The sequence below is a fragment of the Drosophila montana genome, unplaced genomic scaffold, assembly GCF_035044405.1.
Source record: "Drosophila montana isolate Dmon_TW-CO22-7 unplaced genomic scaffold, ASM3504440v1 contig_3848_1, whole genome shotgun sequence".
In the NCBI taxonomy this organism is placed as follows: Eukaryota; Metazoa; Arthropoda; class Insecta; order Diptera; family Drosophilidae; genus Drosophila; species Drosophila montana.
This window is the reverse complement of record NW_026998720.1, coordinates 3,558,802-3,575,157: the sequence shown is the minus strand read 5'-3', so window position 1 is coordinate 3,575,157 and position 16,356 is coordinate 3,558,802. Positions and strand designations below refer to the sequence as shown.

Here is a 16,356-nt window from a genome sequence, read left to right as displayed (position 1 = left end):
TTTGTTATTTTCGAAATAAACAGACAAATAAAAATAATAAGGCAAGCCAACTGTTTTATTATTGTTTAAATATAATAAAAAATATTTGTATGGCAATGGCTTGGCAACCCTGCAATAGTATTGTAAAAGACAATGTTGGCAAGAAAACTATACTAATGACAGCGACAAGCTATCGAAACGACATCGATTGTTTTGCAACGCTGTGCACAAGCAAAATTGGGTATCTGAAAAGGTTGATTATTAAACTTAAGAAATCTCTAAAAGTGTACGCACTCGCGTATATATTATCATATCGGTCCATCCCTAAAATACTTACATCCCTAAAACCAAACGGCGTTTTTTTTGTAAACATTTGCCAAAAAGGGTAACAATTAGAAACCATGAATACATGCTTCTTTTGCGGTGCCGTTGACATACACGGCACTGCAAACTATGAATTGCTCACGGCAAAGGTGCCATCGTCACACAAATCGGTTTCCTTAGTGCTAACACATCTCGCCAACTGTATGAAAACCGAAGTTAAATTGAGTGCAAATACAAAACTTTGCCCGCGATGTTTCAATGAGCTAGCGGAATACGATACCATAATGGTAAATCTAATGGTTACTCAAAAGAAATTGACAACTCAATTGAAAGCGGCACTCAAATCGGAATTCGAGGACGAGGGGCTGGTTGAGGAACTGGACAAAGCTGCACAGGAAGATGCTGAAGCGGAAGCTTTGTTCGAGGAGCTAGTCAAAGAGGAGGATGATATGGATATGGACATTAAAGAGGAGTACGATGACGATGATGATGATGAGGAGGAATTTCTTTGCGAAGTTAAATCAGATGGTATGTCCGTTAAGATGGAGGATGAGGCCGATGATCAAGGCAAATTCATTCCAAAACGAGTCAAACAGGAATGCAGCACCTGTGGCAAGATCTTCAATGCTCGCTATCAATTGCAAAAGCACATCAGCGAGGAGCACAACAAGACGCAGGCACACGTTTGTCCCATCTGCGGCATTATACGACGCGACGAGGAGTATCTCGAATTGCACATGAATGTCCACGAGGGCAAAACTGAGAAACAGTGCCGTTACTGTCCCAAGAGCTTTTCACGGCCTGTCAACACGCTGCGGCACATGCGCATGCACTGGGACAAGAAGAAATATCAATGCGAAAAGTGCGGTCTGCGCTTCTCCCAGGACAATCTCTTATACAACCATCGCTTGCGGCACGAGGCCGAAGAGAATCCTATTATATGCAGTATATGCAATGTCTCGTTCAAGTCGCGCAAAACCTTCAATCATCATACACTCATCCACAAGGAGAACAGGCCCAGGCACTATTGCACCGTCTGTCCCAAATCGTTCACAGAGCGTTATACACTCAAAATGCATATGAAAACCCATGATGGGGACGTTGTCTATGGCGTTAGAGAAGAGGTCCCAGTTGATGATCAGGTGGTCGAGGAGCTACAGGTTGATGTGGATGAATCCGAGCAGGCCGTAACAGTTATTATGTCCGACAATGATGACAATGCCGCCAGCTTTTGTTTGATTTGCAGCACGAATTTTGAGAACAAGAAGGAACTGGAGCATCATTTACAATTTGATCATGATGTCGTATTAAAGTAAATAGCATTTAAAACTCCCTAATATTATATATACACCTTTCAATTGGAAATCTAAGTAAAAAAAAACTCAAGCATATAGTGTGCGAAATGTTAGTTTTTTTTAGACTTGAATAAATTATTCACACGTCTAGCATGAGTCTTTTTTTATGAAACGCTTCTTTGTATAAATATAACATATTTCAAATAAAGTTTGACAAAATAACATGTGTTGTAACGGGTGGGAGAAACAATCGAATTTGCGCGCAACTTTTATATAACGGGAAATTTTAAATTCAAAATGTGATATCTGACAATAGCAGCAGCATTGAGATTTACTGATCTACTATTATTATTATTATTTTCATAATAACACTTACAAAATATAAAATGAGACGGGGTTTATGAACTGAACTAAATGGCTGAACGTTGGTTCGAATCGCGACTACCCAACTACCCAAAATTTCTTCAGATTTGCGTAGGGGAATTATAAAAGAACCTATTCGCCTCAAAATTAACTGCCCAGTTGATATATATCCATACTTAGCTAGAAAGAAGTCAAATTGCCAGAACTGACTTCAGATCAGTCTCAAGGCTTACCTGGATCAAACTTGGCATACATTTATATTCCTGTTAAAGGAAACACCTGTGCAGGATCGGACAAGTTTTCCAACTTACCTTAACCAAACTGAGCAGTTGTAAGCTTTTATATGCTCCTAACTTATAGGTAAACTCCTAACATAGAACAATTAGGAATAATCGGTTCGAGGATTTGTTTTTGATAAAAACACTGCAAATTATTAAAACATGCCGCACATCTGCTTAATGTCTGCAAGGGTATTTCATCTTCGGCACATTGTTTTTTTTTTGAGTTTTTCAGTTTACAGTCTGATTTATATATCCAATTTTGCATGCTTAACCCAAATGAGAACCAATATTTAGAAGTGTTCACTTTTAACGTTTCAAATTGTTGTATTCCGACTACGTTTATAAAAAACTCGTTTAAGCGAATTCCAAACTTAAGCTTATTCGTTCTCCTGAGAACGCAGACGACCGTTGGGGTTCGTCAGACGCACGGACAGCTGCTTGGCGCGCTCAACAATCTCCTTGCGTTTCTTCGAGGAGACGCCGTGGGCAATCTCGCCGCAGTAGACGCGGTTCTGCATCAGCAGCACCTCCAGTTCGCGCACATTGTGTACGAGGAATTTCTTGAAGCCCGTGGGCAGCATGTGGCGGGTGCGCTTGTTGGAACCGTAACCGATGTTCGGCATCAGATATTGGCCCTTGAAGCGACGACGCACTCTGTTGTCAATACCCTTGGGCTTGCGCCATTTGTGCTAAAATGGAATATAAACCGCTTAATAATTTAAATCCTTCACTGATTATTTCATATAGAAACTTACCGACAGCTTGGCATATCGATCCGACTGGTGACGGATGAAGTGCTTGGTGCGCTTCTTAATGATCTTGGGCCTGTATGCTGGACGAATGGTCATTTTGGTGCTGTAATTTAAAAAAGTCCTTATTAGCATACGATTTTATTGTTTTGTATATGCGAATGTCAACAAAGTTTGATTTGCGTAAACACTAAGACAACACATTGTCCAATTGTAATTTAGGTGTCTTTAACATTTCGGGTTATCCAGTAATAGATTTTATTCAAAATAAGCCAACATTTGAGGGTGATGTTTAATAAAAATATAGATTTTAGGAAATGTACGAACCGCTAATATGCTAAGAGCACGTCAAAAAGAGAGAAAAAAGACATGAAGTTGGCCGCGCTTGGCATTTGTCAGCGCTGACAGTGCGACCAGAGCTGCCAACTTAGATTTCCGCTTGGAATTTGCAACTTATCATACATGCTTGACATGCACAAATCAATATGTTTTATTCTAAATATTGAATTTTTCAATAGTAATTGCATATACTTTAACACTCTTTGAAACGTAAAGCGTAGGCGTATGCTTATACGTTATAAACTTAAATTAAACTGAGTTTCATTATAGACAAAGTATATTCAACAATTTTAATTTAGGCCTATTAAATGCGTTAAATTATAAATTATAGTCCGAAATTAATAATTACGTACACTTGATTTAAATAATATTTACATGCATAGCTACACGATTGTGATAAAGAATCGTATAGTTCTCGGTCGTCTTAACCATCAAGGCATTAACATATGTCAATTTTGTCGAGCTATCGATTAAAATGTAAATGCAAGTTCAACATAAGTGGAAACAGTGTTGTCGCATTGTCTGCGAGCTCATATGTGTCCGCAATCTATTTCTAAATATACAAGATTAAGAAGTATATAATAAATTATTATAATTAGGCATTGCAGCCTAAACTGTTAGCCTCACTTATCAGTACGGCATGTCAACGATGATGACATCAATATAACTATGCTAGACTCTCGACCACACTGGACGCTCGCTGTAATATAACATAATTCATTATATAATTGGGCGAATTCAATGTGAATGTAAGGACCAAAACAAATAGCAAGCAAACAAGAAGTGTATGCAACTAAATAAACAATGGTAACAAGGTAGCATATGCGCACACGACGCATGCAACACGAACGGCAACAACTGCAGCAAAATGAAAGTCGATGTCATTCTAAATACGGACGAGAGCATAACCAAAACGGCGCAGCCGGTGACAGTGGCGGCAGCAACAGCCCCAGCAGCAACAGCCGCAGCAGCAACAACAACACCAGCAACAGCAGGAACAACAACAACAGTAACAGCGGCAACAACAACATTTGTCAGGGCCAGCCATGCGAATATCTTTCTGGACCGCTTCTTTGGCGCTTTCCAGTGGGAGGAGTTTGCATGCGGTTGTGGCTCGGCCTTTGTCAACATATGCGTCACATATCCCATATACAAAATTATCTTTCGACAAATGCTGCATGGTGTGCCAATTGACTCCGCCTTGTTGCAGCTACGCCATGAGGGTCTTGGGTTTCTATATCGCGGCATGTTGCCGCCATTGGCACAAAAAACGATCTCCCTGTCTATAATGTTCGGTGTGTTTGATGGCACGCGCCGATATCTTGTCGAAGATTATCGCCTAAATGATTATGGCGCCAAGGTGATTGCCGGCGTTGTGGCTGGCAGCGTGGAGTCCATTTTACTGCCCTTCGAACGTGTTCAGACGCTGTTGGCCGACTCGAAGTTCCATCAATATTTCTCCAATACGCAGAATGCGTTTAGGTAAAACACCTACGAATTGTGTTGAGCCTGCTGACTGCCAATCTAACTGTTGCACTTTTTCAGATATGTAGTCACCAATTATGGTTTTCGGGAGCTATACAGGGGCATTGAACCAGTATTTTGGCGCAACGGTCTGTCGAATGCATTGTTTTTCATGCTGCGCGAAGAGGCCAGTGTTCGTTTACCAAAGAGGGCAAGTATTTGAAGACTCTATACCATATATCATGGCTGCAAATTTAAGATAAATGGCTGGAAATTAAGCTCCGAGCTCTTAACCGTCTCACTCTTTTTGGATAGTTTAAGGCTGGGCATTGTTTGGCCTACGATCCAAACCAACTCCCTTCCGTTTCTAATGTTGAAGCAATCTTTCCATATTTTTGAATCCAGGTTTTTCGTCAAACGTATTTTGTTTTGAACCAAACCATATTATTTTTCATAATAATTTGCTTTGAGTTTCGATTCGACAATCTTGGATAACTTAATTTGAAAGGGATCCGTTATTAATAGAAAAATATTCGGTTCAAAATGGGCTTGCAGCCTTGGTTCCAATATTTTTCGTTTAAACAAAACGGTTTTCTAAAAAAATACATTTCAGTTAATTCAAGCTAGTTGATTTAATTTCACACTAAATAGGAAATATAGCAATTCTAGACTCGAACCGCCGCGGAAAACCGATTTGCAGCCCCGATATATATTGCCAGAGCGCTTAAATTAAACGATTTTATTTGTTGTATTGCAGAAATCGGTGTCGAGCAGAACTGCACAAGAATTTATTGCCGGTGCGGTAATTGGAGCCAGCATCAGCACATTGTTTTATCCGCTAAATGTGATTAAGGTGTCGCTACAGAGCGACATGGGTCAGGTAACGGAGGGAAGCTGGCAAGCCTGCAAGAGAATCTACCGCGAACGGGACAGCCGTATTGGGAACTTCTATCGCGGTTGTGCATTCAACACGGGTCGCTCCTTCATCAGCTGGGGCATTATGAATACGGCATACGAGAACCTCAAGAAGCTGATCCGGCAGCGGGAGCTGACGACGCAGGTGCAGACGATGCCATTGTCGAAAGGCAAGTAGAACAGAACGTAGCGACGATACGGGGGCTTACGTTAAACATGTGCTATGTATTACGTATTACGTAAGCTAAACTAAACTAAAACTATAAAACTTATAACTGAATAAGCTTAATGTATACACAAGTAGCAAATTTTACGTTTTAAGTCATATTCTAGTGGTTTTTCGTTGTGAGTGCCACGTTTTTTAGGCACTCATTGCATGTTCCCAAACGAAACATAAAAGCTGAAGCAAAAAAAAAAAACAAAAAACACAAATAGATTTTGTATATCATAGCCATACATAAATGTATTTCTTTTGGTAAGTGCATATAGACTGTAAAAACTGAACTTTTCTTAATTTGTTTAAGAACCAATAAAAGTCGGTTTTGAAAACCAACGAGATCGCAATGCAAATGCCAATAATGTCTGGCTTGGCGTGAGTACAATAAAAGTGAGCATTTAAAGAACCTAAAACACACAAAAATAAAACAAAACAAAACACAATTATTGTTAAACAATCTGTATATACAATACATATTATGTGTACGATTGAATTAATTATGTTGTTATTGTATACTATAACTACTTGCGTGATGTTTACGAAATTAATAAATTTATTCAATGTATTTTGGCTTTTTTTTATTATTTTGGGGTTTGAGATTAGGAGAATAAGGGCTATAATCGGGTCATATGACGTTAAGAACCTGGTAACCAGGATATGATTTGAGTCCTGGTTCGTTACATTTTTAGAAAATTGAAATGGAATTGTTATCTTATTTTTTTAATCAGAATGCAAATTATGTTCTACATAATTCTCATCAAATTATTTTTAAGCTTAAGCTGTCCCATCTACTCAAAATATCGGAATATATTTTAATATACAATGCTACCCAATATTGGCTACTAAATGTGTCTATAAAATTAATAAGTTAAAGCTTTGGGAATGGTTCCTGGGCTCAATTTAATAAATTAACAAAATATTTGTTTGAAATAATTTGATTCAGTTCTCTTTTGCTAACTGGTTTGGTTCATAGCAGAACAAAAATTGGAAGTCCAGTTTTAAATCGAACCTAGATTTTAATTTTGTTTAAAAAATCTTGTTCCACTATATTAATATATATTGAGATCTAAAAATAGGTAATTAAAGCCTTAGTATTTCTATCATATATTCAGCATATTCGTATATTTATCAGCACACTTATTAGTTATTACATACAAATAGTTAGTTTCTACAACTAAAATATCTAAGAGTAAATTATTTACAAAAAAAAAACTATTACACATATCACAAAAAACATTAAAGAGGGAGCGGGGATTTTTAAATCTTAGCTTAACGTTTCTTTAGCGAGCTGCGATATCGTTGATAGAAATCCTCCATGGCTCTGTATTCCGGCTCCAGGATATCGGGAATTTCCTTGTCCAATGAGGCAAAGTAAATCATTTCAACCGAACAGCTGCCACGCAATTCCTGCTCGTATTGGCGCAGCTGCTGAAAGAATCCGGAATTGGGTCGAACTTGTGGCCGTATGGATTGCACGTGTGTATAGGCTTCCCGGAGACTCATACCGCCGTATTTCATTAAATAGGCTAAGCATAGGGAGGCGGATCGACTGACGCCGGCCACGCAGTGCACCAGGGAGCTGCCGCCACTGAGACGCACTTCCTCAATCAAATCGGCCACCTCATCGAAATGGGCAGCCAAATTAACTCCGGCCCGATCCTGTGCATTGATGCGCAGATACAATGGATTACTGACACTGGACAGCGGTGTGTCCGGCAGCTCGGGCGCCACATTCACAACACAGCTCACGCCCAGCTTGTCCAGATGCGCGGGCACCACAGCCGCAGCGCCGCACAGGTAGAGAGAAGGCGTCAGCCGTGAGATGCCTGGATAGGGCGTGTGATTATCCGATTTTATTTGACTGAAATGGCAGCAAAGTGAACAAGTTATTATATATTTATCTAGTTTGCTTCGTTTTCAATAATTAGTTATTTATGGAAAATATCATAATACTTAATTACGATGTATATACCTTATTAAAATACCCATGTATGTATGTATATACCCAAACAACAATGTTGCATTTTTACAAATCATTCAAATAGAAAGTTTTCGAGCTAAATTTTGTCTGAATATGTTTAAAATAACTTAATTTTTTACCTATAGTTCCCCTTGATATAATATCGTTATCCAGGGCTGCAGGCCTAAACAAAATGGTTGGTGGATTGGCTTACAATTTAAACCGACTTTCTGCCATCCGGTTCGGTTCGTGAACCTGGTTCTCAACATACATAAACTAAGGTTTCGGTTTAGGCCTTGGCTAAAATATCTATTTATTAGTTTTTATTGTATATTTTTTAAAATTTAATGAACATACTTAATTATAAATCTGGCGCTGCTAAGAATATTGCCAGCCGTATACATTTTTACGCACAACATAAGGTTAATGAGGTCCAACTATGTATTATGCTCTATTCCTGTCAACACTCTTATAAAAATCCACACCAAAAACATATTTAACAATTAGTCACCCAAATATACTAAGTATATCCTAACATTTTTACCCCTTTATTATGTATAGCGACTAATTGTTCAGTATTTAAAGCTCAAATATTATGCATGGTAAACAAACTGTCAAATAAAAAAAATATTTTCAATATTTTTAGACGTCGGAAAAATAAAAAACAATAAAAAATAACAAAATTTTAGCAAATTTAAGACGTAAATTAAAAAGTATATTGTAAATAAGATAGAGTTATGGTAAAAAGTCTTTAAATACAAATTTCAGCCATGTCAAGCTTTTATGAATGGGCATTAACGTCTCTTTCAACTTTTTGTTTTTGTTTTTGTTTATAATACAGCGCGTATTTCTTTTGGCGATCTATGTATGTACGTCATTGTTTTTTTAGCACCTACGTCGAATACCGAATACTACAAAATAATAAACATTTGGATACATAAAACATATGTCCATATCTATACATACCAGCTATATATTTATAAATATTTGTTTATACTTAGTTGGCTAATTTTGATAATGCGCAATATAAAAATAGAAGTGGATTTATAAAGGTGTGCGATAGGAAAATATAATTGCAATTTCTTTAAAGCATGTTGATATAAAAGCAGGTATAATTTAAAACACAATTACAAGTTTAAAAGTAAATACGTAAAAAATGAAATTTAACTAAAGGCTTTATCTTTTATTTTACTATAAAAATCTTTAAAAAAAAAAAACAGAAATATTTGTCAGTTCAAATCAGAGGCGAGTTCCTTTTTTAAACTACGAGGTTCGAGCCCTGTATAATCGTTGTGATATAGACTAAATCTGACAAAATAAATGAGGATTAAATCCTAAACAGGTTTTATGTTTAAAAAAAGATGAGTATCTCGTAAAAACTTCGAAGTTCGAAAAATATGTAAGCTTTTGTTGCTATAAATAATCAGCTATTGCTAAATCCTCAGCTTAAATTCCTTTTTTAAAACCTCAGAGTTCGAACCCTGTTTAAAACAAAGCTGAGTTTATTTTATAAAGTTTTAAATCCTTGTAAGTTTTTTTGTGATATAAACAAAATATGATTAGCTATTGTCTCATTTAAGATAAAAGTTCGAACCCTTTTTAAAACAAAGATAAGTTTCTTTTTAAAAAGTTCGAACTTCGAGCTCCGCTAAAATATTTACTCTGCTAAAAACTTCATTAATATAGACAAAATCTGAGCAATTTTTTTAATAAAATATAAGGGTTCAGTTATAGGAATGCATAAAATAGTTTTGGTTTCGTTCGACCACGTGCCATTAACTTGGCCAATTCGCTTTGGTCTAAGTGCTGACAATTCGGTTGACAGATTCATTCACACCAGAAGAAGCTCAGCTGCGGAATGTTAATGTAAAATACAACATCAAACCAATTTATTTTTAGTTTCAATGGATATTTGCGATTTGCCTGGCGACATTTCGTCGTCATTAAATAATAATCACAAATTCCGCTGGAACTTTGCCAACATTAATCATCGGACACTTTCACTTTGACCGCACACAAATGCCGTCGTCAAAATTATGCATATACATATATAAACACACACACAAATATATTCGTATAAAGATCTACAAGAATATTCTGTATATACATATATGTTTTTTTTGCCGTGTGAAAAGTACATATATATATACTTATATTCCCCGCATCGCGACACAATATGTTTATTGGTACCAAACAAATGCAGAAAAACAATAACAATTTGTGTTATTTTCTATAATTAAATGAAAATTTATGTTATTCTTTTGCGGGCTAAAGTCGTTTATACCGATTCTCGGTGTGTTGTTGACACTCTATAATACTGCATATAGAATCATGTGACGACAAAGGGAAATGGGTTAATGTTATAAGAAACCTTGTGGCATTATTGCGTCCCACTTCCTCGGGTAGCTTAATTTATTATTGAAATGCATACTAGGAATTTAAATATGTAGCACGAAGTGCACAAAGCCTGTTTGTCGTATGTCTATACCTGACATTATAATATACATATTTTTTTTTTTACTATGCGGATATCTATATAATGTGCACATACCATAAAAGCATATAGGCATTTCGGCTATGCAACTTGAAGGTTAAAAAATATTGCCGATTCTTGTTGCCAATTTTTTGTTGTGTTTTTGGCGAATTTGACAGGCAACAGACAGAAAAGTCAGACCTTCGTCTGCCGCAAAATGAATAATGTTTTTATCTTATTTGAGCAATTATTTTGTCCTTGAATTCAATTGTCAGAGTCAGGGCTGTCAATAATAAACGCCAAGAACTATGCAAAATAAAAAGCAAAGAATTTTATACACTTTTTAAAAAAGATTTTTTCAAGTATTTGTCGCTAGCTATGCATATTGAAAGAAATTATTATTTTTATCTGCCACTTTTGGCAGCTTCTCTACTTGTTCTGAGATTAATTTTCCGTCTTCATCAGCAAATTTTAATAAAATAAAATTAATAAAATATATAATAGACTAGATTGTTTGGACAATATATATATTTAGTGGGGATTTAGATAAACAGAATCTATCTATCAATCTAACTAGCATATTCAATATTTGCAGATTCAAGAATTATTTGTCTGATATCTTCACATGAGATCTATCAGAATGCGCCATCGAGTCAAGCGCTTACATCTAAATGTATTTCACATAGATAGGGCCCAACTTGTAAAGGTATTTGGCATGGAATTTGGCACAGAGTATCGAAATAAAAATGTGTGCATTTGGCACAATTCGGAAAACTTTGCCATATGTTTGGTAACACACAATGCACACACATTAATCCATTAATGCTTATTAGAAGTCTATGCAGTTTTTTTTAATTCATCATTATTCAAATTAATAAAGCTCTATTCTGTGTGAAGCCAACTGAATAATGAATAAGCTATTTCTCTTTCAATTCGAATTTTTTTAGATTATTCGATTTTTAGATTTAAAACTAATATACACAAAAATTGAATATAATTAATTGATATATAAAGCGCTTTAAAACGTTGCCCACGGTAAATACAAAGGGAAAAAAAAACGCAAAGCCAAAAATGTTATTTAGTCACGCTTGCCCAAACCTGGTACAAGTCTACATATATAACGTATAAATTATATGCCATAACAAGCCCACCTACAAAAAAGTGCTGCCAAGTCATTAAAAAAAGAGAGAAGAGAGCTTGGGGGTGCAATGACATAAGCGCGACCCTGACATGGGTAGAGCTTGCGCTGAAATGTAATATTAAATGCATATGGCAGGGGTTAAATTTAGTACTAAGTGGCACGAAACAATTTACACTATCAGAACAGGTAAGTGAACGCGTGGATGACTCACATTTGGCATACGTGATCCTTGTCCTCTGAAACATTATCAGCTAAAACTGCTTCTGATATGCTCTTGATATCGTCCACAATGCTCCTAAGTTTCTTTTGTGTTTCTGCTGCCAGGCTAGCTGGCAAACTGGGAATGGTAATTAACTCTTGCATGTTTACGAGTCCGTTGCCCGATCTAGCGCGCCACAAGATATAAAAATTCCACAAATTCCAGAACGAGTGTATATATATAAAAAAGCAAACAACAAAACTATTTCGTAGCGTTTGAATTTGTTTTCGTAGCAGCGTAAACAGAATTTTTTATGGCGCTCGATGGAAAATGCTTTGCTGTATTTTCTCTACCGACGTGCAAAAGTCGACTGACTCATTGGGCGCTAAACACCAAACACAATTCGAAATATTTTCAGTTGTAGTGTAAACAGACGTCGTGGTGAATTTGTTAGTGCGAAAGGTGTTTGTATTTGTGGGTGCGGGTGAGTTGAATTGTAAACGAATTTCTACCTGTACATTTATATATATACTATATAAATATACATGTTTGTAATGATTAGTTCCGTGATGCCTGGCACTGCACGCTTTAATTTTTAATTATATAAATTTTTCTTAAGTTTTCAAATAAATTTCAAATCAATCAGTAAAAATTGTTTAAAAAAAAACATCTGAATAGTTAAAACTAGTTACAATACTTTTTTCTATCACATTATGAAAGGAACTTTGCAATTTGCAATATGTTAAACCTTATATTTAGAGTTTCTATTTAAATTTACTCTAAGGTTTGTGAAAACAATTTTTAATTTTAACGGCCATTTTTTGCTTAGACGTTTCCATTTAAAAGAATTTTTGCTCATTTCACACTATAATTTGCAACAATAACTTTAATTTTTTTGAATTGCCTTTAATTAAAATGCACTCTCAAATTACTTTTACAAAATTGATAAGAAAGTCAAAAATACGTGTAACGTCTCTTTTCGAGTAAATTATTAGTTCTTGCTGTTAATAACATTTGAGCAAAATGTTAACATGGCCTCATTGCTGTTAATGGAAAAAGCAAACCAGCTGATCAATATCTGTGTACAGCCACAAGAAATTGTGAATGAGACAGAGAATATTGAATGCTTAAGAAGAAGAGCAAAGCGCGAGTTTCTTGTGAATGAGAGAAATAGCAGCAGACGCCAACTGGCCTCAAACATATTCATATTTTGCACGATTTTTGTCAAATATTAATTAATAAAATGGGTAAGGAAAAGGCGGGCAAAATGTTCAATATCGGCGATTTGGTATTTGCGAAAGTGAAGGGATATCCCGCGTGGCCAGCAAAGATTACGAAGTACCACAACAAAAAGTACAATGTTTACTTTTACGGGACCGGAGAGACCGCCAATATAAAAATCGAAGATCTTTTCACCTATGTCGAAAACAAGGAGAAGTTCGCCAATCCGAAAAACATGAAAAGGGCCAAGTTCAGCGAGGCCATTGATCAAATTGAGAGCGCGCTACGCGGCGAAGATTCGGCACCAATCGATTTGCCCACCACTGATGAGGGCAATGAAAGCACGCTTGACGCGGCGCCAGAAGCGCCAGCAGAGGCTGCAACGACTGCAACAGCAGATGCAGAGCCTACAACGGCAACGACGGCGACGGCAACGACGACAGCAGCTGGAATTCCAGCTGCCGAGAGCAGTGAGCCAAAAGCGCGTGGTGCTGCGGCAGGAGGAGGACGTAAGTCGAAGGCGGCACCACGACATGTGGATGGAGATTCCGAGGATGTCAGCACTGATGCAGTGGAAACGCCGCCGCCGCAAAAGAAACGCGTGCCACCCGAAGGCATTGGAGCCACAAATACCACCAAGAAATCCGTGAAGAAATCAAAACCCACGGCCGCCGTGACGCCCATGCAGAAGCGTTCTCGGCAAGTAAATGTGAGTAGTTGAAAATGATTATAAGTGTATATTTAATATATATAATCTATATTCAAATCAGATTATACAGAATAATCTGCTCATGGTGTACATGCCGACAGCCAAATGCTTGGGCATTAATATCAACTACAAGAAGCCCGCCAGCTTTGAGAACAGCGCCGCAGAGCAGGCCTGGATGGAGAAGGCGCGCAAAGAGGCCATCGAATTGAAGCTGAAACTGGAGTCCGGGCAAATCGATGCCGAGTCCATGCCAGAACGTATTATAATCGAGCCGGTGCGCAATGAAATACCCAAGCAGGAGGCGGTGCGTTTCATTGAGGAGCTAATTGAGCAGGAGGATGCGTTGTTCATGGAACGTGATTTTATACAATTGTCACAGCAACTGCGCGAATGCCTCGGACTGCGACGGGCCAATGTGGGCAGATGCCTGGAGATATTGGAGCAGCTCAAAGAGATCGAGCTGAATAAATTGATGCTGTTGCGTAATCCGGAATGTGTTGATATAATGCGCCGGCTACGTCGATATGTTGGCAATTTGGAGCTATGGAAAATGGATATATCGGATGAGTTGGAGTTCAAGGAAAAGGCGCAAATAATACGTAAAGTCTCGACCGCTATTTATGATGGCTTCAAGACGCTCTTTAACCCAGATTCCGAACCCGAAGAGAACTTCTGGGTGGATTTTTGCGAAAAGGTCAAGATCTATAAAAACTATACGAAAAACATCAACGATAATCTGCGCGTTTCGATGAGCGAGCACAGCTACGAAAATCTGGTAAAGACCAAGGAACAAGTCGCAGCCTCCAAGGAGGTTGTCCAAAACTAAAGGTCAGCAAAAGGCCGCGTCAACGGTTCCAACTACATCTACTTAAGGTGGGAAGGTTATACCTTAAATATCAGCATTAACTTATAATAATTAATGATACCTGTTCTATTTCTCTTAGGTAATTTTAAGCTTAAAACCCTCGCCTAAGCGAGGGCTTAATGTGAAGCCCCGACTCCCCCCTTAAAAAAAAACCCGTGAAATTGACAGATCGGCCAATTGAACTGGTTGCTTGCTATTAGTTTTAATTGCATCATCGGGCGCTTCTACCTGTATGTTCACCCATAAGCACTACGTCTGAGAGCTGCATCAGCAATCCGTGCACCAAACGATACACAATTAAATACAATTGCTTAGTTTATATGTTATATACACAATTATGAAAATATGTGTATTCTGATCCATTAAAGAAAATAAACTCTTGACGATATTTATTTGCTTTATATTCAATCAATCAATGAATGCCGAGCCCAAACGGCGGGAGTTGGCTAGCTGCATCTCTCACTGTAGATACCATGTGGCATGTTAGTGAGCAAAAAAACTGTTGTAAAAACTTTTTTTTTTAACCAATAAGCTAATTTTCAAAGATCTATGTAAGAATTTATCGAACACGTGTTCTGTACGCAAGGTTGTATGCTTTATCCAAACTGATTGCCACGTCTACAGTCGATAGAATTCGTGCTTCGAGGATAATCCAAAGCTAAGTTCAGTAAACAGACGATAAGCACGGGCGGAATTTCAAATTCAATAAAATATAATAACAGGTAATAATATACCATAAAGGTATACCATATATATTAGTGGTACATTCGTGTTAGTATTTGCTAGTTTATACATATTTATACAAAATTAATGGGTTTGCGGCTCTTGCTGTACGTGCGCTGATATTCCTGGCGCGCCGACTTTTGCTCTGTGGTTTCGGTGTGCCCGCGTTTGGCCCGGTATCGGCGGCCTTCATCACGTTTTTTACCTCTGCGCACGACCAGTTGCTCTGGCGTTTCCATTGCCCGCTGTATCTTTGTTCGGGCCATCTTCTTGTCGGCCTCCTTGCGTCGATAGGCAGTATCAGCGTTAGCTGCTCTTCGGCGACTCTCTCGCGTTTGATTTGCCCGCTTTGCGCATCTTTGGGATAGCTGCTCGTCGGAGAGTCTCAATGTGGCCAACATGCGCTGCTTCATGCGCTTGATGCACTGTTTCATTTTTGGTGTAATTGGAAAGAGTGGTTCCACGTCGGCTTCAGCTTGAGCTATGCTTGGACTGAGCTGCACGGTACGGTTGCTCAAACTGTCGGTCTCCTGCTCCTCCACACTACGTTGATTGCTGCTTCTTTTACTGCGACGCAGCGCCGGACAGTCTTCGATGATTATTTCTGGTTCGATGTAGTCACTCACATCATATTCTATGCTTTCGTCTGAGCCCGAATCCAATGCTAAAGGATCATTGTTGTCCTCATCCAAATTGTTTTCCATTTGCCTACAATTTATTGCCTATTATTGTTTACATGTACCGGAACGAGCGGAATTAAAGCTGAGGTGCGCTGAAACGCATGGAAAGGAATTGCTTTTGTTTCTGTACGTAAATGTTAACATAAGTAAACACTGTTAGAATATACAGCGTTAATCTAAATGCAGCGATTCCGCTAGTTGTTGTATATAGTACAGTGGCCCCTCGATAATTAGAACCTGGAGAGAACTGTTTCGGAAATTAAAATTTGATTTCGAACGCTTTAATCGCTTTGAATATTAAATTATTAATTGATTTCACTTTTACAGAAATTATTATGTCATATAGTGATTATAATCATTAATTTTTAAATCTCAGACATTTTAATATTTTTAACCCATTCTTGAATTTGAAGCATTCGAATTTTCGAGTGCCCACAGTAGGGTGAATGAAATGTCAAA

At 37.7% G+C, this 16,356-nt stretch overlaps 5 protein-coding genes across 5 annotated transcripts; 3 read left to right on the top strand and 2 right to left on the bottom strand.

Annotated features, from left to right (window-relative positions):
• Positions 1-198: 198 nt before the first annotated feature.
• On the top strand, positions 199-1,820 carry Sry-delta (Serendipity delta). The gene has a single exon (XM_064696467.1). The coding sequence runs from the start codon at positions 381-383 to the stop codon at positions 1,617-1,619; it is 1,239 nt and encodes a 412-aa protein (XP_064552537.1). The 5' UTR covers positions 199-380; the 3' UTR covers positions 1,620-1,820.
• Positions 1,821-2,541: 721 nt separating this feature from the next.
• On the bottom strand, positions 2,542-3,443 carry RpL32 (Ribosomal protein L32). The gene is made up of 3 exons (XM_064696471.1): positions 3,319-3,443; positions 2,998-3,097; positions 2,542-2,931 (listed from the first exon to the last, which is right to left on the bottom strand). Exons 2-3 carry the CDS (start codon positions 3,088-3,090, stop codon positions 2,620-2,622), a joined length of 405 nt encoding a protein of 134 aa, XP_064552541.1. The 5' UTR covers positions 3,091-3,097; positions 3,319-3,443; the 3' UTR covers positions 2,542-2,619.
• A 202-nt stretch (positions 3,444-3,645) lies between these two features.
• On the top strand, positions 3,646-6,491 carry LOC135438236 (mitochondrial nicotinamide adenine dinucleotide transporter SLC25A51). The gene is made up of 3 exons (XM_064696468.1): positions 3,646-4,812; positions 4,876-5,005; positions 5,552-6,491. The coding sequence occupies exons 1-3, from the start codon at positions 4,199-4,201 to the stop codon at positions 5,885-5,887; spliced, it is 1,080 nt and encodes a 359-aa protein (XP_064552538.1). The 5' UTR covers positions 3,646-4,198; the 3' UTR covers positions 5,888-6,491.
• Positions 6,492-7,020: 529 nt separating this feature from the next.
• LOC135438237 (dual specificity protein phosphatase 18) lies at positions 7,021-7,930 on the bottom strand. The gene is made up of 2 exons (XM_064696470.1): positions 7,899-7,930; positions 7,021-7,787 (listed from the first exon to the last, which is right to left on the bottom strand). The coding sequence occupies exons 1-2, from the start codon at positions 7,913-7,915 to the stop codon at positions 7,196-7,198; spliced, it is 609 nt and encodes a 202-aa protein (XP_064552540.1). The 5' UTR covers positions 7,916-7,930; the 3' UTR covers positions 7,021-7,195.
• Positions 7,931-12,824: 4,894 nt separating this feature from the next.
• Positions 12,825-14,882, top strand: Jasper (JIL-1 anchoring and stabilizing protein). The gene is made up of 3 exons (XM_064696833.1): positions 12,825-13,629; positions 13,691-14,502; positions 14,574-14,882. Exons 1-2 carry the CDS (start codon positions 12,943-12,945, stop codon positions 14,453-14,455), a joined length of 1,452 nt encoding a protein of 483 aa, XP_064552903.1. The 5' UTR covers positions 12,825-12,942; the 3' UTR covers positions 14,456-14,502; positions 14,574-14,882.
• Positions 14,883-16,356: the final 1,474 nt, after the last annotated feature.